Source organism: Haemaphysalis longicornis, unplaced genomic scaffold, assembly GCF_048455015.1.
Source record: "Haemaphysalis longicornis isolate Haplotype H1 unplaced genomic scaffold, Haemaphysalis longicornis Haplotype H1 scaffold_4, whole genome shotgun sequence".
Taxonomy (NCBI): Eukaryota; Metazoa; Arthropoda; class Arachnida; order Ixodida; family Ixodidae; genus Haemaphysalis; species Haemaphysalis longicornis.
Window position 1 is genome coordinate 93,043,562 of NW_027526361.1, and position 21,643 is coordinate 93,065,204.

At 49.4% G+C, this 21,643-nt stretch overlaps 1 protein-coding gene across 1 annotated transcript in view; it reads left to right on the top strand.

Annotated features, from left to right (window-relative positions):
• Sik3 (Salt-inducible kinase 3) overlaps positions 1–21,643 on the top strand; it is a 121,147-nt gene that overhangs the window by 68,014 nt on the left and 31,490 nt on the right. The window contains exons 2-3 of the mRNA XM_077707307.1: positions 15,821–15,937; positions 19,817–19,880. Of these exons, the coding sequence (XP_077563433.1) occupies positions 15,821–15,937; positions 19,817–19,880 (181 nt within the window). The remainder of the gene's footprint in view (positions 1–15,820; positions 15,938–19,816; positions 19,881–21,643) is intronic.

A 21,643-nucleotide genomic window follows, 5' to 3' on the forward strand; every position in this document is an offset into this window, starting at 1 on the left:
AGCGGAGGCTCACCCTACGGTGGCGGGTTACCGGGACCCGACCGCGCATGCGCGCGCGGGGAGGGCGAGGAGGTTGCCCCTCAGTGGAGAGAAGGCGCGGGCATGGCGAAGGCTGGCCGCGCGGAACTAATCCACCCCACCGTGACGAATTTGCTCTCCCCAGTCGCGCCCCGCTACCCGCCGCCGTAGCGTTAGCGGACGGAGCACGCTATGCTAAAACTCTCTAGTACCTGCGTCGGCATGTGGGCGTCGTTTTAGGCCGACGCGAATAGAAGAACGTATAGCATGATCAAAACAGGCGAGAAACGTTCAGGGACCGCCAGGGTACGTCTAGGGCTTTGAAAAACGTCTTTTCACAAGGGTGGCCTGCCCCGCCTTTAAACGCATGTCAGCACACCCAAGGCCCTCTCCCTTTTGGCGTTATAACAATGCGCTCCCATCCAGGCCTCTTGCTGAGGGCGTGCGTAGGGTTACGCGTGCGAAGAACTCGCCTTTGTGGCGCTTGTTGGCCCTTCTGAGGTCGGTGTCGTCGGAGGCGCTGCCTGTGTTGCTCACGCTGTGGTCCGTTACCGATGCGCTTGCAGGGTCCGCGACCGGCGACTTTGTCCTGGAAACCGGCCCGTGGCCTTTGCTTTTCCGCTTCTGCGCACGGAATGCATGCGCAGTGTCAGTGGCGATCTTCTGTTCGCGAAATAAAATATCAACGAGATGTTGAAGCTGCACCCTCGCTATGAAGGCACTCGATTAGAAGACGCGGTGGCGAAAATTCAAACAATGTTCCCGCGCTGGTAGAACGATGTCACCAAGTGGCGTCACCTGCGGCCTGCAGGGATTGGCTGATACCGTAAAGAGAAGACGATTGTGGGCTTGCTATTGGTGTTGATTGTGAACAAAGTTCGGAATATGTGCTACTTTGTGAGGAAATAGGGAAGCAACAAAACTTGCTTGAAGCTACCGATGTGGCGCCTGATGAGCATATTGATTAATATAATATTATGAGCAATATTAAAATATTACTTTTGGTCATCTTTCTTCCTACACAAATGGAACCGATTAGTCGATCGACTAACAGATTAAAGCCAGCCGATTAATCGGGTGAAAGTTTTTAACCGCCGCTCCCTAGTTACAACTAATTTCCGTATTTCGACGATGCTGGGCAAGACCTGCAACGTACCCGCCGCGGTGGCTCAGTGGCTAAGGCGTTGCGCTGCTGAGCACGAGGACGCGGGTTCAACTGCCAGCCGCGGCGGGCGCTTTTCTGATGGAGGCGAAAAGCAAAAGCGCCCGTGTGTTTGAGATTTCAGCGCACGTTAAAGATCCTCAGGTGGTCAAAATTAATCCGGAGCCCCCCACTACGGCGCGCCTCATCGTCTGCGTTGCGTTGGCGCGTTAAACCCTACAATCAATCAGTCAATAGGCGTGCATCGTTGCTGCCACGGCAGTCTAAATTCAGCCCGAATTGAGGGGGCTCTGCACGGCGTTCCACTCTGCGTGCACTATTGGCCCATCACGTGCCACGGCTGATGACGCATGCGCGGTTAGTTCATCTGGGCGTTGAGCCCGCGAGGACGTGCCCCTGTCCTGCTGCTGCCTTGGAAGCCAAAGTGTTATTTGAGCCTCGTAACCTGAGCTGCGCCCTGTCGGGACGTTCCGGGTTGGCGTATACGACGCATGGGGCAACCCTTCACCTGTCGTTTCCGTGTAGTCATCCCGGCCTGTTTTGGAACGCGCTGCTTCGTGCGTGGACTGTGGGGACGTCGCGTATACACTGCGCCACATCGGTGGGGGGGCCCGACTTATTCGACGCCCCCTGAAGCATTGCGACTGGGTTGCACCAAAGCTTATCTCACTGATCTAACTCGTCTTAGCGCGTGGCTGCGTACACACGTCGCCTGAAGAAGCATTCTGTGCGAGAGCTAGAAAAAACGTTCGTGTGCCAGGTGAGCGTACCTTCCTCACAGTCGAAGACTCTTCGTCGGGCCTTCCACGCGGGTTCCTCTCGCTCGCTTCTTCCATTTCTCCTGTCGAGGTCGTTGCTCTCGAAGTCGGGTCGGTTTGCAAGGTCCAGGGGCAGCCGATCAATGTGTCGCGTGCTTCGCCCGCGCGCCGACGAGGCTCGAGGTGTTCGCGACCTTCGTCTTCTTCGATGGCGAGGCGCGTACACCTTCATTGGGGATTTGCCGGGGCTCGAGGTGTCAACATAGCCAGTGACGGGATTGGCTAAGAGCGCTTGGATGGGACACGACGAGTGAACAGACGAGGTTGTCTGTTCGTCTTGAGCGTGGTCGTGCCCTGCTATTGCGTTTTGAGGTCGTGTACGAAGCGCCCCGCTTCCGCACTGACCGGTGAGATTGTTTCACCATAGCTTGGTCGAAGGAGTGGGAACTATTGTTGTTGTTTTTTCGGATAGAAAGCAAATGACTCAGCTATTCAGCGATACGATGTATATTTTTGCATTCAGGAGGGGGGGGGGGCGGGGGGGGGGGCGTTGCTGGAGACACAGCGGCTAATGTAAACAAACCCTCGTCATAACGGAATCAACTTGTTCATGGTCCCCGTTGCAGTGCAACGAGAAAAAAATGTTACCGCTTTTAACGAAATATCGCTTATAACGAAGCAAGTGTCCTATTCCTAGGGCTTCGTTCTTAACAATGTTCTACCGTAACCATTAATGACTGGGTCTGGCCGGAAACTTTCGATCGAAAAGCTGCAGGTAGAGCATCAGAAGATACGCTGAAAGCAGGTATTTTCGCGAAAATTTCGTCGGGGCACAAGAGTTTTCGACGCTCAATTAAGAAATCGCACCGAATGCGAGCGAGCAACCATCCTGGGGTGCGCTCTTCGTAGTATGTCTCAGCGGTATCCAGTTGCGGTGCAGCGACGTATTGACGTGCGTACTGACAGATTTTCTGGCTAGTTAGGCGTCATTGCAGGCCTCTTACGTTGATTGATCACTTCATTCTTCGCGAGGGCGCCTGTGAGGTCTGGCGGACACGCGCCGCCGACAGCTGTTAAGAACGTGGCGTACAAGCGGCACGTGCCTGAGACGGATGGGCTTGGCTTGGAAGAGTGAGTGCTGGGTGTTCGTAGTAGAAACCTTTCTTCGTGCACCTGGCAACAAAGGAAGTGGGGAGTGCGGGAAGGCCGTGCGAGCTTGTATTTTATGGCGACATCCTGAGGTGTCTCATCAAACGCTAAAATGTGTCAACACGGATGGGCCAAATTGGCCGCCGCTGTGAACAGACAAGAAGTTGGGTTCGTGTGGGATTCGAACCCGGGCCTCCAGAGGAGTAGCCAAGTGAGCCAGCAGCGGCGCTAACGCGGCACCCTGGAAGAATGGAATCAGAATAAACGTGATGCGTGCGCCGTGACCGGTGCACGTGGCGGTACGTGCGTAGAACGGGTGCACGCGGAGGAGAGCCCTCTTTCTTTTTTCCCTTTCTCTCTTAAATCTACGTACCAAATTCTCTCTTCGGCTGTGCTGTCTTGCCTTATCTGGTTCTTTTTACTGAAAAAAAAATCTTGGCCAATCCCCCTGAGTGGGCGTGCGCCAGTTTATGGGCCAGCACCACCACCAGGCTGGGGGGAAGCTGCTGCGGGAAGTGCAGCCAGTCTGCTTGTCCGTCGGCGCGTTAAACCCTACAATCAATCAATCAATCAATCAATCAATTCGCCCTGCTTCACTGACTTCAATGGACACTGAAGTGATATGTAAACATTGCGGGATTACTTGCGCAAATTGTAGTCCGGAGTCCCCAGACCATGTTTCGACCACCCTGGGCGCGTTTACGCGATTTTATTTAGTAGAAAAATTAATTCGAAAATGCTGTCCTCCTCTCTTTACGCTCGCCCATTTTCTGCGGCGTTTTCGTGTGACGTCGAGAGGAGCCGAGCTCGCAATTGGCTGCGCTGCACGGCTCCCCTGCCTTCAGACAGTCAGTCGGCCCAGCGTTTCGTCCGCCGGCCGCCGACGGGTCGTCGCAATTCGTTCGCTCAGTTGAAACGAAGCCAGGACACGTTTGTGAATGGTAGAATCTGCCTTTCTTTACTTGGTTAGTTTGTACACTGTATCTAGCTCCAAGTCAAGGTCGCTTCACACAAGCGCTGCACAAGCGCACATGCGACGCTTCGCTGACTGGTACGCCAGTAGGAAAATATAAGGCCTCTTGAAGGCGGGAGAAGAGTCAGCGAAGTCAATATAGGTACTAAGGAAATAAAATCAACTGATATTTTTACCGTACAGCGTGAAAATAGGGTGCGGGAAGCACTTTCTTGCGCTGGGCGAACAAGCGCAGCGGTCAGCAGCACGACGACGCATCTGAGAACGCTTTTCCGTCTACGAAATGCAATTGTGGAAACACGGGGGACGCTACTGCACGAGCGCAATACAACAAATAGTCACCTAAGCTGCTTGAAATGCCAAAAATAAATAAAAGTGTAAACTGGTTGTACAATATATACCCTATATTACCAAGGCCAGCGGAGCCCGCTCCGTGGCCGAGTGGTTTAGGGCGTTAGATATGCCTCCGCAAGTATTTTGCAAGTCAGGAGTTCGAATCCCCGCGGGTACGTGCTTTTTTTTTCTTTAACTTTTTCGTTTTCCGCCGATGTTTTCTATATTGAGTTCACCTTTTTTTGGGCCGCAACGCGAGGCTGAGCTTCGCAGAACTGCTCAAAGCCGCAAGATCGATTCCCGTTCGCGCCAATTCATTTTTGCCGTGTTCCACTGCTCACGCTATATACCGGAACCTTTTGTTACTGTCGAACTTGGAACGCTGCCACGAGAGGGCGCCGCGAGCGCTTCTTGTTTTTTCACGGCGCATTTTTATTTGCTATCGCAAAGATGAAGCACCCGTGTATTTTTAATATCACTTCTTGCCTCAAATAGGCTTAGTGCTTTCTTTTCGCTCAACAATGTTGACAAGGATAAACATAGCCACCGGATTCAGTGGTCCAGAAAAGGTTTTAACTCGCCGCATGTGTGCTTGGCGCTTGCTCTCTCTCCTCCCCGCTATAGGCTATGCCCTCTCGACATCGCTGCGACCGCGTTACCACGTTTCGTCCCATTAAAGCCTCGACCAATAACAGCTTCGCTGTTAAAAAAAGAGACGCGGACACGATGCAACAGCAAATGACTTGGTAATCGCTATAGGCTCTCGACCTCAAAGTACGTAAGCAGACTTACGTTTCCGAGGAATTTTTTTTCTTTACTTTAATTGAAGGGTAACTGGGAAGTATTTCTGGAGTTTTCGTTTGTGGCTACATCTGTGCACAATTAATGCGCTTTTCGCGTCGCTATGTCAACTACTGCGATGACTTCATACAGGTCTGCCCATCTCAGCCTTCAGATCTTAAAGTATTTTGTTATATGTGGGGGGTCGAGATTAACGTTGTGCTTGTTGGGGAACGATTTACTTATCGAATAAACGCGGCCGCAATCTGTTAAAATGCTGCCTAGCTTGCACACCTGAAAGCAGGTAGTCACGCTCTGCATCATCAAATTGGCGAGGGGAGGAGAGGGGAAGAGAAGAGGCATTTTCGGACGCACTCTTCTCTGGAAGAAATGCATATACGTGTTCAAGAAAAGAAAAACCCCGAGGTATTAGCTACGCACAGAAGACGTTATTTTGATTTTGGATATTTTGTTTTAATTTTAGCTCTAAGCCTGTTAAAACGCAACCGGCTTCTTATAGCAGTTCCGACGAATGCAGCACCCGGAAATCTTCTCAGATAAGTGCAAACACTGCGGCCACCGCGCAGACCTCACAAACATTATGTGGGAATACCAGAAGATACCACGGAACATGACCCCCCCCCCTCCCTACCCCCCACAGACTTCAAACATCTAGACCACTGGGAATTGCTGCTGCGCAGCTCCGTTCCCCTAACGCAGCTACGCCTTGTCCAGATGGCCGAAGAAGCCGCCACGAACAAAGATCTCATGGCTGAGTAACGCGGCAGAGAGAGCCCAAGCTCCTTCTGGGCAAATAAGGTTCTTTCTCTCTCTCTCTCTCTCTCTCTCTCTCTGTCGCTGTCGCTCTGGCGGAAATCATTTAAAAGCTAGAGGGGAAGCGATTCTCTTCCGCGAATAATTTACTCCGCGCCCGTGTTATGTGTTAAAGGGGTATTCACACGACGAAGCGTTTCAGCGGAGAAATCCGAGGGAGGTCGTGACGTCACCGCAGGCGGACCTCCGCTCGGCTAGCTCCTTCGCTCACACGGAGGATGCGACTTTCGGACGGACATCACTGTTTGCAGCCGCCTATCTCGAAAGCATAGCTGCTGTAGCACCGCCGATTCCGCGACGGCGGCAATTTCTGTTAAGCGCATACGCCCTGATCTTGTCAACCGACCAAAAATTGGTCGTCGACGCGATGCAGGTGCTGCCGCGCGGAGAGAACGGCGCGCGACGTAGTAGCAGCCGACCGGCCAACCTACAGGCCCGCATACTGATGTTAGGCTTAACACTGCGGCGAATATTCGATCGCCGCTCTGGCAAGCGGCTCAGGTGACGATTTTTAAAGCAACTTTCCATCACATCATTACCCCATTTCTCGTATACGCAGCTTTGTTTGCGCCTTGGGGAGCAATAACAAGCTGTCGCTCGAGCTACCGGCGCCGGCCTGCGCCACTTCGCAGCCGCGGCCGCCGTTCGCCAAGCGCCCGTGCTGGTGATATACGCGGCTCCCTCAGTGCGCCTGTCATGTGCGCCACGCATTTTCGCGTCCAATGTATTAAGAAGCGATAAAAATAAAGTGCCTGCAACCGCTCTAGAACTTCAGTCGCGGCCAGCTGCCCGACGAGCAGACGAAATCCCGCCGCCTCCGCCGCGGAGCGTCGGAGGGTTTGTAGCTCGCGAGCAGAAGCTCCGATCTCCCATCGGAGGCGGTGCGCCGGAGAGAAACCGTGGCGTAGGAGTCACGTGGTGCGCACTCCTCGGAGCGAAACGGCGGATTTCTCTCTCGTGTGAATATGCTCGTGCAGCTCGGGGTGGACGCTGTCTCCCGCACCGCCTGAGGCATCCAGCCCCCTACTCGACGGAGAAACCCTCACGACGGAGAAACCCTCTCACGGAGGCGGACGGATATGTGACGTCAACAGCACGTGACCGGATTATCCGGCCTGGCGGCGCATCCACACGCGCGGAGCTACGCGGAGTGACTAGCAGACGACAGCGCCGAGGAACAGGTTCCATTCCCCGCCGAGGGCCACCGCCGTCGAGCGAAAACATGCGGAGGCATTTTCTTTCGCGGAGCCACCGCGGGCTATCCCCACCGAGGGGCGGAGCCTAAAACCGGTCACGTGAGCGGGTCTCGCGGGCCAAAAAGAGAGGGTTTCTCCGTCGTGTGAATCCCGTCGACGTTTGAGCGAGCACAAGACGGGAGTGCAGTCGTGCGCTGGGTAATTTCGACGATGTGCGGTATATACGAGGTCGCGGCGATCTTGCGTCGGGAATTCTTCTTGGAAGGTGATTGTTTCGACCACTGGTCTGTGTCACCCCTGCCGTCGGACTGTATAATGCTGTCGGACTAGTGTGTGTGTGTGTGTGCGTGCGCGGGGAAGCAATATAAATTATCTTCAGTTGAGTTCCAAAAAACGTCTGCGTGCTCCGTTCTTCACCTCGAACCCGCGTATTTTTTATCCGCTTCTTCCTATAGAGTCCTCAAAGTCTTCTCCGGACTAGGATATGGTTGATTCTAAGAGGGGAGGGAAAAGGAGGAGAGAGGGTGGCAGATCGCCCCGCCCTCCGACGGCCTCCGAAGTTAACACTGCCGGCGCTACAGCGTGTTACATCCCTCTGTACCCCCCTCCCCTCCGGGCAGGGCTGTGAGAAGTCACAGCCACGTCTGTACGGAAGCGAACTTGACGTGCCTGTGAGGACTGCTGTACCGTGTGAAGTTCTCTTTACGTGCATTTTGTTAACATTGCCCGTGTATGTAATAGGGAAAAAAAAACATCGTTCGGTGGTGGCAGACCGCTCTTTCAGAAAGCAGTAGGCCCACTATGCTACCCTTGCCCGAGGAATAAGTGCTCATAACAGCACATTGAGGCCACACCCCTGAAGCCCTGCTAATCGCCTTACACAAGCAACAGCCTGCCTTCCCCCCTTCATCGTGACCGTAATTCCCGCTGCACGCCTCTGAGATGCCCTCGACCTTTGCCAACCGGCAGTCCCATCTGAGTTCCGGGAACTTGCCGGCTTTTTCCCGTTGTACGTAGCACTCGGTTTCGCGTAAGAGCTCAGGGTAAGAGCGACTCGCGAGCCCTTGCAAGCATGCAGCACACTGTTACGTGCCACCGCTGCGGCTGAACTTTACAGGTACGCGCTAACCTAGCTTCGGAGGGAAAATCTCAGTTTTTCTTTTATTTTTTAACCAGATGTCCAAGCTCCGAGAATATCTAATGAACGAGTCATGTTTTTCGACCGCACCTTGAATCCTAAGGCATGCTGCAGACAGATAAATTGTTCCGTATGTATACAGCCTATTTTGTGTTTCGGCTGTCTTTGTCATTAGAAAAGCAACACGTGCTTCTCTCGCTTCAAGGTGACTTGCAGTTGCCTTCCGTAGTTTATACTTGCCTTCGCCTCCCCCCCCCCCCCCCCCACCCCACCCCCTGTTATTTTTCTATTTTCATGGTTAATCTCTCATGTTTTTTTTTAAATTCTGCGTGTGAGTAGTGCTCTTTCGCCTGCAAATGATGAGTCCCGTAAGGCGGTCCTACAGACTTTTTACCTCCCCTAACCACTTTTAAAACCCTCTTCTGTCCTTTTCTCTCACCCCCTGTATTGTCCTTATTAGCACTGCGTTGTCGTCAGGTGTAACCTCCCTGCGACTGCGTGCACCGGAATCCTTTCGAATGAATTAACAACAACGGAACACAAACGCTTGAAGGGCAAGGGCACGTTCGTCGCACCGGTTGTTCGGCGAACGGGGCCTTGCGCCAAGAAGCCGTGCGAGCTACGCTGACCCTCGCGCGTACGACTTCGGCCGGCGTGCGTGGTGGGGCAACGCCACGTTTGCATCGTCGAAGGTCGTCGCATCGTCGCATGGCGTGGGGGAGGGAAGACCCGCCGGTGCATCGCGCTGCCCTTCGACGACGCGGGGCCGGGCGGCGGCGGCGGCGACGCGCTTTTTGTCTTGTGCGGCTTCTTCCCGATGTGTCCTGAATTTGCACACGCGGAAAGGCGGTCCCGGTCGGTCTTCATTCCGCTTGCCTCGCATTGGGCCTATTCGCGGTTCTGGAGAAGTTTTGGCCGCTAATTAGAGCTTCCGCAAACCGCTGTGGGGTCTCAGTGAACCGAGACTCGAAAGGAGGAGATGGGAGGTTAAAAATGGACGGCGCTGCATTGGCGTATGTGCATAATTCTGCATACATCACCTTACATACATACATACATTCAGAACACACACATCGCCTAATTATGTCCACTGCAGGATGGAAGCATCTCCCACTGATCTCCGGCTTCTCCTATCCTGAGCGATCCATTTTTTTTTTTTGCCATCAAATTTTCTTATCCCATCCCTCCTTACATCTGTTCCCCGTCTTTCGGTAGCCAGTTCCTTACCCTAGTTGTCCGCTTCTTTTCTCGATTAGGTGCCAAACACCACGCTCTTATGAATCCGCCTTTTGTGGGAGTCCAGGAGAAATCGTTTGCCTGAGAGGCTCGCGCTGTCTCTTTCACTTAGTAAAGATGTTGGGGATGCCGTCACGTGTGGAACGAACGTACGCGTGGACAAGTCCTGGCACGCGGCGCGGTGGCTAAGGCGGGTGGCAGCTGAGCCCGAGGACGCGGGTTCGGTCCCAGACAACGAAAGCACCCGTGTGTGCGAGACGCATGTTAGTCTTCCAGGTGCGCGTGGTCCAAATCAATCCGTAGCACTCTACTGCACGTCGCGCCTCGTGGCCCAAGTGTAGTTTCGAAGCGTAGCGGACCAAATTTCTTCACTAATGCACCCGCGTCCGCTATTTCTTAGGCGTCCGCTTTTCGTTGGGCCCTGCTACGCGGCCGTAATATTTTTCCCGTCATATAGCGTGCGCAGCAGGACGATGTTTTCATCCGGCGCGCCGAGCCAGACATAGGTGCGTTTAATGCGTATGTTTACCAACGCCGTTGCACCGCGGCGAGACGACCTTCGTTGCCGGTGTATACGGCCCAAAAATAGCTCCGTCCAATACGACCGTAAAAACATGCGTGTATGCGCCGCGCCTTGCGCAACCGGTCGTTGTCTTCTACCAGTGTTCATTTCGATCAACGAGTCTTCGAATAATACGCAAATGCGAGTACGTAGCACCACCCTCATCTCGTCAAGCTTTACCAGAACGCGGTTATTTTGTTTCCAGATATGTGCAGGTACCTTGGCCTTAGAACGAGAATTTATTGTCAATATAGGCGAGTTTTCCCGCAATACATATGTCCGCGTCAGCTTTGGCAGAAGCGTCGATGCGCTGTGTTAGTTTTGGAGTAAATTGATTGTTGGGTTTAACGCACCGGAGCTACACGTGGGCTATGAGGCGCGCCGTAGTGGAGGGCTCCCGATTAATTTTGACCACGTGCGGGGAATCTTTAAACGTGAATCTAAATTCCGACGCGCGGGTGTTTCCGCTTTTCGCCTACACCAGAAGAGCAGCCACCGCGGCTGTGATCGAACCCGCGTCGATCGAACCGCACGCAATGGGATGAAAGGCTACGTACGCCTGCAGTGGATTGGTTGGTTGGTTGGTGGTGTTCGGCCAGGCGGTGTTAGCCTGGCAAGATATGTCGGCAGTTGCTCCGCCCGGGCGGAACCTAATACAGTAATAATATTGCTCCTTCGCGAGGATTCTGCGAGTTCCGTGTTCCGAATAAAGCTTGGTGATAAGGAGGTGCGACACCTTCCTGGACTGGACTGGAAGGGACTTTATTTCCACACCCGGTCCAGAGGGGAGGATGGGTCTACCAACGTTCGCATCGTTGGGAACAGGGTTGTCTGCTGCGTTATGTTGGACATCTTTCTACCACTTCACGTGACGAGCGCAGATGCGATCGCATGTGGCGAAATTCTACTAAAAAAATTGGCCGCGTATCTACTCCTTTCGTTGCAAATGTCGTCAAAAGACGGTAGTCTTTGTAGACATTTGCCAAGGAAATGCCCCCCTTTGCTTTCCCGCTCACCTCTCATGGTGTTCCTGTACCGTCGCGCTCATCCCAAGGTAAACACACTATAAAGGTTTGCGCAAGGCGATTTGAATTCACCGCGTTCCACTGCTACAGACCGGGTTCCTCGATGCCAGCGCTGCAGTACGGCGGAGACGCGCGTGAGTGGAGGCGGCCGACTACAAGGTTTATAGAACCGCGTGGCCGTGCTCCACGTGCGTTCCAAGCAGAACGTGGAACCTAGCTAGTGGAACCTTTCGTTGCTGTTGTCGCGTGATTTTTCATATGCCGCCAGGAGGCGGTGGTTTTCTGCAGTAGATGTAGAATATCATTTGCTATCGAAAAACCAAGCATCCATGAATTTTTTAATTAAGGAACACTGTAAATGTCCCTTGTGTACTAATTTCCTGTCTTATATTTGCGTAATGCCTTGTTCTTGTTCAACAAAGTTGACAAGTATGAGCATATAAACCGGGCTTAGACATTTACATTTGGCTGGGAGTATATAAGACTGTTGCGCAATGTCAATTTTACTGTGTTGGGTGCTGAATCGAGTCACAGACAGACAGACAGACCAAAATTTCTGTGTTTAAGTAGCCCAAGAAAGACTATCGTCTTTAAAATTCCCCCTTCCCTGGGTTGAGTGGCTCGCACTCTCCAAAATAATTTCTCGTCGCCGCGGCTCGTTTTTCCGTAATGATTAATAGGCACGTGAGAAAACGAACACAATTTCGAACTATCTTCCCTTGGGTTCTGCCTCTGGGGGTCCTCAAGTGAACGCAGTTGAACCGCATTGACAACAAACAAGGCAACTCAACTTCCGCAACGATCGAGGAAGGAAGCGCACGCGTGATTCATTGGGGTCGCTTCGGCAGCGATGCTGTCGGTTTCCGGCGGCGCGGTGGAGGTGTGAGGTCATCAGCCAACGCACGCGGCACAGGCCATTATCCGGCGCATCCTTCCGCCCGCGTTGTGTTCGTGGGCGCGCCAGTCGTCATACTTGCGCCTCGACCTTTTTTTTCCGCGAGCGTGGGAGCGCGATGCTCAATTACTACGGTGAACCGCAGCCTTTACGTCGGCAAACGACGTCACGTGAATTTGTGCGCAGGCCACTAAGGGGCTTCGTGCATCTTGTTACGCATCACTTTCTCTTGCAGTTACCCTAATTTCGAAGATACGATGTTTCTCTGTGTGGAGAAGATGTCTCCACATTTGATGGGTCATACAGACAATGGATGGGAGCCTGGACACGTCGCCCAGATTGTCGAATCTAGCTTGAATGGTGTGTTGGAGGCAAGAAGCATAGGTGGAGGGTGTTCTTCAGTTGGGAAGACCTCCCGTAGCCGCATAACTCGAGAGCCAAGACTGACGCATTCGCTTGAAGTCGCGAGGCATTTACGTTGTCGAGCACAAAAGCCACTGGGATATCCCGTCGCGGCATGACAAATACACCCTTGATTTCTCTCTCTCTCTCTCTCTCTCTCTCTCTCTCTCTCTCTATCTCCGTCTCTTAGGATCTGAATCAAGTTCGCATACCTCATGCTTACGCACGAGTTCATTTCGCTTATGGATAATCTAATCTCCCAAGCGCGAAATGACTCGTGCAGAACCACGGTGTCCGTGACCATTCTGCTTTAGAAAGAGCGTGCGTATCTTCATCTATGAGATTAGCATGTGTGCCTGGTGTATATTGTGTATTTCGCTTGCAAATGCTTCCTTCTCACTAACGCTTATCTTGCGTTTTTTATTGGATGTTTGCATCCCCGCCCCACATCGTTGTCTTTTACCGTCACGTTCCGTTTTAGTGGTTTCTTTTATAAAACTCTCTGCGAGTGTTCTATCTTGCCCTCTCTCTCTTTCACACAAAGGCCCTTCCGGCACCGCAGATAAGACATGGCCGGAAAAGCGGTAGAGTAGAGGGGAATAGCACGCACTGTAGATTTGGTAGTTCGGTTGAAATGACCTAGCAGCGCGAACTGCAGGCTTGGAACTGTACACTTGCTAGGTTCAGATAGCGCGTGAGGGTTCTTCCCTTTTTAAATCTGCCACCGCAATCAAGGCGACTATTGGTGTGCGTTAAAATGCTGGTCGTATCGCCGCTTGTCACAATCGACGCCCCTTGCGCTACGCGCTGCGTGGCACGGCCTTCCATGAGATTTATCTCAGCAGACAACGAGCTCGGCGCGTCTCTCGTGAGCGTGCCGACGTGGTTCCGTAGCTCCGTCGTGCCCTGCGGTTTACGCTTTAAGCGTGAACCGCATGGAGCGTTTTCTGCCCGCGAAAACGCGCCGCGCACGCCACAGGCGCGCGGAACGGCCGGCGGCTGCAACATGGCGGCGGCTTCGGCCGCATAGAGATAATAAGTGGTGTTGGGAGCTCGAGCGACCGCTTCTAAGCGCTCTCTAAAATTCCGCTCAAGACACGCACGAAGTTGCTTCTGCGTTAAAGGAGCTTATAATGTGGGCGAAAACTGTGCTATAAAACATCATCCGCGCCGCTAGTGAAAGCGCCCATGCAATATCTGCCGGAGTGCTAAGCCTAAACATCTCTGGCGGACTATCCGGCTGTCTCGAGCGCTTCGGAACTGCCGGCATGAGGCGCGCTCCTCCACATTGGCGCAAGTCGTCAGGCTCCTCCCACTGCCGTGCGCGACGCGCTTCATTTTCTGAGTGAGGCCATCGCTGCCGCGCGCGCGGAATCGTCGACGCGGGCGTCAAAAAATAGTACGCGCAACGCCGACGCGCACGAATAGCGTGCAAAAACGCGCCATGCGGTTCACGCTTAAAAGGGCGAAACACGCGATCGGAAAAGAACGCGTCTGCGTACACGTCTCCCGCTCCGAAAACCGGTTTGGATGTCGGAGGACCCGCGGATCCCCGCGCGCGTTGAATCTGCTAGATATTTGCCGTGCCGCGTCGGTTTCTCCGGTTTCCGACGCGGGGGCAGACGCCCATGTGTCTGCCCCATTACCGCATACGCCTGCGTAGCGTGTGCATCTGCTTCGTACAGTCCAGTCTTTCAAAGTATGGTCCTTCCATTTTTTGACTCGCGTATTATATTTCGAACGCGAGCTTTATCATGTTTTTTTTATTTTTTCGTGGAGAACAATGCGGCCATTGTGCGCACATTGATGGCCGCGTACATTGTGGCCGAATCCGAGGTGGCATAAATTAGCCTGCAAGCATCCCGTACTACGTCGGTCACCAACTTTTCGCCAAAAGAATATACCGTGTGTGTAGCACGACCTTATTTCTGCGCTTTTGTTTAACTCTACCGGTATGTGTGCAATGCAGCTGGCAGAGTGACATGCATAAAGAAATGGTTCAAGGTGCAAAATGGGCTGGACAAGGATAGCAGAAATGCTGGAGCCAGCTGGCAGTGTTTTGTACACTGTCAGCTTCCATTGTCCTTGTCAGTTTTTTTTAAATTTTGTATAAACATCGGCCTTGGCCATATCAACCGTTTCCTGCGAAATGTAGTGCGGCAAGCTAGCGGGAACACGTTTGCACACGCACTAGCTCGCTCATTCTGTTTCCCCCTCTATTTTTAAAGGCTTCAGGGAACACAAATCTTGGTAATTTATCTGAATTTTCGAGCATTTATTCTAGGTGGGGCACACCGTGGTCTTACCATAGTTATGTACGCCCAAAAATGACTCCGTACAAACGCCTTTTTGAGCGAAATTTCTGACCTTTTCTCGTCCAAGTGACTGTTGTAGCACTGTGAAGTTGTGCCTCATCAACTTGAGCTCGGTTATTTCGAAAGGTCTTTCCAAGCCAGTCACCCACATTCTCTGTGTGTATTGTAGATGACATCGTTCGCTCATCTCGAAACGCTCTTGCAGTGGGGTCCTGTTAACATGCAACAGAAATAGTTATCTGTGCTTCCAAAAACAGCACATGTTGCGAAGTGTGTGCCTTTGGAAGGCCTCGAAAGATCATCATTTGTAGTTGCGTTTCAGTCATGAAACAAAGTATCTATCAACCTCGTTGTTGAATGTGCTACAGTTTCATCGAGCAATGCGGGAATCGAAGGGATTGATAATTCACTTGCATTAAAATTCTGTTTAACAGTGCGGTGTCTTTCTTTTCTTATTACTCTGCCTTAGTTCACTTGTTGTACAGTTTGTTATCTCTAAAGCTTTTTCTGAACTTTAGGACTTGGATTAAGCTGACAGGATTTATGGGTGTTACCTTAAAGTTGAGACTTTTGTAAATTTTGCAGCATTTGTTTGGCAGTGAGAAGAGCTTTCCTTGCTTTGAAATGGACAAAAAAAAAGCCAACCAAATGTTTTCCATCCTTATTTCTTTCCCCCCTTTGTTTCATGACATCGCAAATCCAGAGTCAGTAGGCAGCTCAAATTCAGCCAGCAGCCGTAAGAAGCAGTTGACCAAACAGTGCCAGATGTATTTTCTCACACAATTGTAAACATTTATACTGGTTTTCTGTGCTGTAGGTTTCCAAGAAGCTTTGAAAATTTGGTGCATCGCTCATGACCTCACAAAAATAGTCCATAGCCATGGTGACCAGTGTTTTCTTGTTTCAAAAAAGGAGCTGTCACTGAGTGTGGTATATTTGCGAACACTGCCTTTGAAGTGTTTTCGTTTCAGCCATAGTCACGTGTCTGTAGTCACCCTGTCAACCAATGTGTTAACTTATTCTGCTCTTGTTTTGCCGTTGCAGGTAGCCATAAAGATTATAGACAAAACGCACCTAGACGAAGAGAACTTAAAGAAGATCTTCAGAGAGGTCCAGATCATGAAACTTCTACATCATCCCCATATCATTAGGCTATACCAGGTAAGCTTGGGACATTACTTCACCGTCACGTGCTCGCTCAACATTGTTTAGCTGACTGCATTGCTCATTTTTGGGCAGTCGCAGCTGAATCAGAGGGAGTGAAAAGAGAATGCGAATTCCTACAAATCGCAGCTCTACATTAGACTCCTGTATGCCTTTTCATTATCTAGTAAAGCATATATGTCTTAACAAGTCATACAAGCTTGTTTCTTATGTAGTTATTGTTTCTGGCCACATTGTGCAGTATAGCACTAATGGAAGTATGTGAGAATTAGTGAAATGCAAGTAGTGGATTATAAAGAATGTCTTTAACTTAAAGGCGCCATGATGATAAAATATGTTCGTTTTATTCAAAAGATTTGGTGTTTTATAGTGCCTTTAGCACTTCTGTGGCAGCAAACGATGCTGTATTCACTGAGGAAAGAAACAGTTAAAAAATAAAAATAAAAAATACATACATAAAAATTTAATTCCGATGTAGCATCATGTGTTTCGTGATGTCAGCAATGACGTACCCAGGGCAGGTACATAAAACGAATTTTAGTATGGTGACTAAAGCTGCAGCGAACAGCGAAATGTCTTTTGTTGCCTTGTTTTACCACCAACCCTCCAGATTGATGCAGTGATACTGTTCAAGAACCGCTGTCCGCACTCACTTTGTTTTTGACAGGGCTTATACCTGGCCTATTTTTGGTACGGCTGATAGTAATCGTTTCATGAAACATTGGGTATGCTTGACAAGCAGGGCCACGTAAGACAATGTCCCTTACCCCAGTTGGCGAATGTCGTGTGAGACAGGCCCAATGTGCCGGATGGATGTGCAGCTATAATGGCCGGCACAGTCCACGCTGTATGCACTGGTGCTTCTATGTTTACATGTTTGTTCCTGACTTCTATTGTTTACCCCACCATTCTCACTGCTACAAAATGGATGCCCACTAATTTTAGGTGTAGATAGCTCATTCTGCAAGCTTATATAATCCCTGTTTAATTTGCGTTGGATTTTGTTAGCCTCGGCCAATCGCAACGAGCTGCCCATAATACGTCATAGGTTCAGTGCGCAAAAGTAGCGAGGGTGTCGCATGCCTATTCCCTGTTTTCCTCATTATACAGCTTATATGAATGAAGTTCGTGTTAAAAGGGTTGTCATTGTTACTCGAAAGCATGTAGTATCTGTAAGCCATGTACCAATACAAATGTAAATTGTTAGAAAATTAAGAAATTTAGTTCACAAATTAGTTTTGAGTGCTGCTTTTAGTTTCTTAATATTTTTCTTTACGCTGTCAAAATTTAAACACACTGACCTTACAATGTTGAAAACTGCTATGCGACCTTTACGGAGTGCATCATTTGGAATTGTAATAAAATTTCATGATTTGAAATGAATTTTTTTACTTTAGTTAATTTGTAATTTTTTAAGCCATTGTTTTACTGTTCCCGTAATCCATTTCCAGTAATTCCAATATGTGCTCAACTGGGCCATATTTTCTTTTAAGTGACAGACTTCAAATGAGAGAGGTTCTATTGTGCTTGAAATATCTTCACAGCACACAAAGTGCAAAAGAAGTTATTACCCTAGGTCATTCTTTATGTCAGCTACATGCTACCTGTGCAAGGTTCTTGTGGAAGTCACAATAATAAAATGCTTGAGGAACACACGATGTGATGTAACATAAAATTTTCCTTACTGCTTAAAATACCCTAATAGATCAAATTAGAGAGATAGACAAACTTTACACTAAATTGACGGCTGCTGTGGTCAGTGAGATGATTTAACATTTTTAAACTCTGTGTTGCAAGTAATTGCAGTTTTGCTCCCTGTTACATTTATCTTAAAGATTTTAAAATTTAATCATTTGTTTCGAACTTATTTTCTTTTTCTTAGAGATGGCATCTTTTTAATCAGCTTGGTGGCTAGCAAAATTTCCCGCATCTTCACTTTAATTTGATCGCAGAGTTTTGGGGGACAGTGGAGCAAATTTATAAAGGTTTTATTTCTGGCCACGTTGTCTAGTGTAACTTAAGCAGTCAGAAGAAGAAAAAATCCTACGCATCGTTTGAAGCTGCCTCATTAAAATTGCAGAGCAGCCTTCTGGATATTAGTGTTCCTCAATATTGTAGATATTGATTGTGCTTGCCTGAGCACAATCTACATATAGTAGTAAGCATGCTTGCAGTGTGTTGGGTGCTTCTGTGCAGTGAGGCTGTCATTGGAGCCGCCAAGTTTAGTGAACAGTTGAGGAGAGCACGATGCAAAAGAAACAACCCCTTTCTGCTCATTTTTTCACAAAATAAGCATGAAGATTGTACGAAACATTTAAATGTGGGCTGTACACACTGGATTGAACAAGATAAAGTGACTTGAGGCATTCACTACTCTCTTCAGTGTCCCTTTGAAGCATAAAGTTTTATCCTCTTATGCATTAGTAGATAAAAAACTGTCGCTCAAGTTCTGTGGTGTCATGGAGGCCGCCGTAATGGCTGACGGGTGTTCAGTTCTTACTTGGCCTGGCTTCAAACATGAACATGGCTTCTTGTCGCTCCTGAAGACAAAAGCGACAACAGGGCAAACACTTGCTGTTTTCTTGTTCTTCTTGCATGAAGGTTATAGAAAATCTCTGAGGAATAAATTACTTAAAAGCCATTATTTCCTACCGATAAGATGTGCTTAAACAATCTTTAACAAAATGATGGTTTTTTGTAGCCACAACCAACTTTTGTGTTTGGTCAGAAGCCGCGCCAATTATCCACAATGGCACGCTCATTAAAGTGCGTCTACCCTGTACACTAGCATCCGATTTCTCATATTGGAGTGAAGTTTCATGCTTTTAAGGTACCATGAATAGAGAATACGGCTTTGTTCAGTTTGAATGATCGAGTCTTTCAAAAGTACAGCTACGAAGGATGTTTTTTAACCCCCGGAAAAACGCAAGAAATATTGATAAACATTCAGATTTCTTGCTACAGTGATTGAATACGGGCAGGAGTGACGTGGCATGGGCCAGCAGTGTGTTAACTGCACGATACGGTCAAGCAGGACTTGAGGCCGCACTAGTGATATTTCGCGGCAGTGGATTAGGTCAGCAGCTGCCTGTCGCTCGTACAAGAGTCTGTGACATCACTGAGAAGCCGCCAGAAAGTGGCCAGGGTGTTCCTACTGCTTCCTTTGTTTTCTTTTTATTTATTTTTTCCCTCCCTTACTTTTTTTGGAGTTTGCCAAAACGTTGGTGTCATTATGATCGGGACAAAGCAGTCTTCGTAGTGATCCGAACGTGTATTTTGTCCTTGTGACCTTTCTGGGCCTTGTCATAGCGTTTGCCTCGTGTGGTGGGGGTCAGCTGCAGAATGCAGTTTGTGCAAAGGAAAGTTCGACATGCGCCTCAATGCAGCCGTACAGCTACAAAGGAAAGCCGTGCAGCTTTCTCAGAAACTTCGCAGTTGAAGGAAAATTCATCCTGGTCCTGGATTCGAACTCGGGACCACCGCTTAACCGGAGCAGTCGCTCTACCAACTGAGCTAACCAGGAGGCTAGCAGTTTGTAGCGCGAGAGCGACTTGATCAACAACTCGAAGTGATGGACAGGTGTTAATCGACCAGACGAATTTTTCCTGGACCAGGGCGAATTTTTCTTCTACTGGAAAGTTTCTGAGAAAGCTGTACAGCAATGCTTTGTAGCCGTACGTCTGCATTGAGGTGGATGTCAAACTTCCTTCGCAGAAACTTACTTCACCTTGGGGATTACCTCTAAATCTGGTCAAGAATGCAGTTCGATTTGTGCAGTTGCAGTATTCCTGAGAGACAAGAGTCGTCTGCACTGTTTCAGTGCAGACATTGGACCAACCTCTTTGAGCGAATGCATTTCCCTTGTATTTATTTCAGGTAATGGAAACGGAGAAGATGATCTATTTAGTAACAGAGTATGCAGACAAGGGTGAAATTTTTGGTAAGTGGCAACCGCCGGTATTACATTTTATTTTCGAGGTTCCTTCATTCACATCTTGCACGAATGTGCTTGCTTTTATTCTTTGCTGAGTTTAATAAATGTGCGAGGAGGAGTTATAAATAAGATTTGGTAATCTGATTCAGCTATGTAGTGCTGTGGAACTTTTTGCGTAGAATTAGTTTTTTCTTATGAGTAAGCTAGGCAAAAGGTATTAGATGTATAGTGAAACGTCACCTTCATGTTAGGTTGTATTGAAATATACTTGGTGATTTTGTCAGCTTCACTTTATTTTTTGCACCTCTGCTTTTCCTGCACACTTTCGAATGCCCTGCTGAATACTACTTTGCACTAATGCAGACTCTTGTTTGCTCACATTGTTTGCTCACATTTGTCCAGCGTAAATTTTCCTTGTTGCAATCTCTAGTATCGAATGGACAGAAAGCATTGGCCGTTTGGGACTTCAAGGTGTTTTCACCTTTTGCTCCTGAGTATGGGTCAATAGGCCAGCATTTTATAGTGCCAGGGAGGGATGTCTGCATAGGTTTCTGTAGGGTAGACTTTCCTGGAAGTTGTTCTAAAGAAGCACGGTTTGCCTTCCCTTCTCTGTTGGCTGTGACCCCTTAATGGCACTTGCTGCATTCATTGCGAGCTAGGAAAACCCTACGTGGCCCACTCAGAGCCACGACAAAGAGGAAAAGGTGTGGAAGGCAATTAGGCTTGGCAAATACGGCTACCAACAGCAGTTCCAGCAGTGCAGCACAGAAGACAGCAAGCAACTATGATGCATACGAAGTGCGACTTTGACACGTCTACAATAGGAGACTCGAAAAAGAAAACTTGTGATCACTGTCGGGGGCTTGGACTACACTTTCTGCAAATCCCCTCCCCTCCTTCTTTGATACTCTTTAGTGGTCAAAGCCGCAAGCTCGCATTGAAAAAAAGCCTGTGGTTTCCGTTTGGTGCTTAGACTGAACGCTCGAGAAATCAAGTAGTTGCAGTTCGTCCTCAGTGTGTGCCGAGCGCTTTGTATAGCAGGTCACCCTCGTGAGACATCAAGAGCCACAGCACCATCGGTAAATGTAGGGTGTGTCATGGAGTCGTGCTGAGATCAGTGGCAATGTCCAATGCACTGTGTGGTTCTGAGGGCATTACTATTACAGGATGCATATTTCTGATATGTGATGTGGGCTGCCATTTATACCAAGGCACCTGTGTGCACGTATCCAGTGTTGCACTTGGCCAGTGCACAACTTTTCTTCAGGCATTGGAACCCGCAGCTTCAAAAGCCACGCTGTTCAGTCACTGTTTTAGACATAACAACCAGGAGGGAAGTAACCAACAAGAACCTTATACATACACATATGTCCCTGTGGGAGCTAGGCTGTACTGCTGGGGAAACAGTGAACGGGAACATGTCAACAAGGTTCCACTGTGTTTACAAAGGGGAAAGGCAATTAAAAAACTGGAAAAGCCTTCCATCTCCATCAGTATAAGCACGGGGTGGTTCGCGATTAGCCTTGAATGGGTCCTGTACCCAGGTGATATTGAGGCACTGTTGCAAGCTGGGTAAAGAGGGGAATGATGCTTCACTTCCAACTGGTGTCCAGATTCTCATGTTGTGGGTAGCACTGGGAATAAGTTTGACGCCTGGTGTGCTAGCCCAACATAAGAGCTGACATTGGCACTTGAGAGCAACTGTTTATTGCACATCAGTTCTTTTCCTCATCGCAAAAGGTGTGGGCTTGGAAGTGGCAATGACTTTG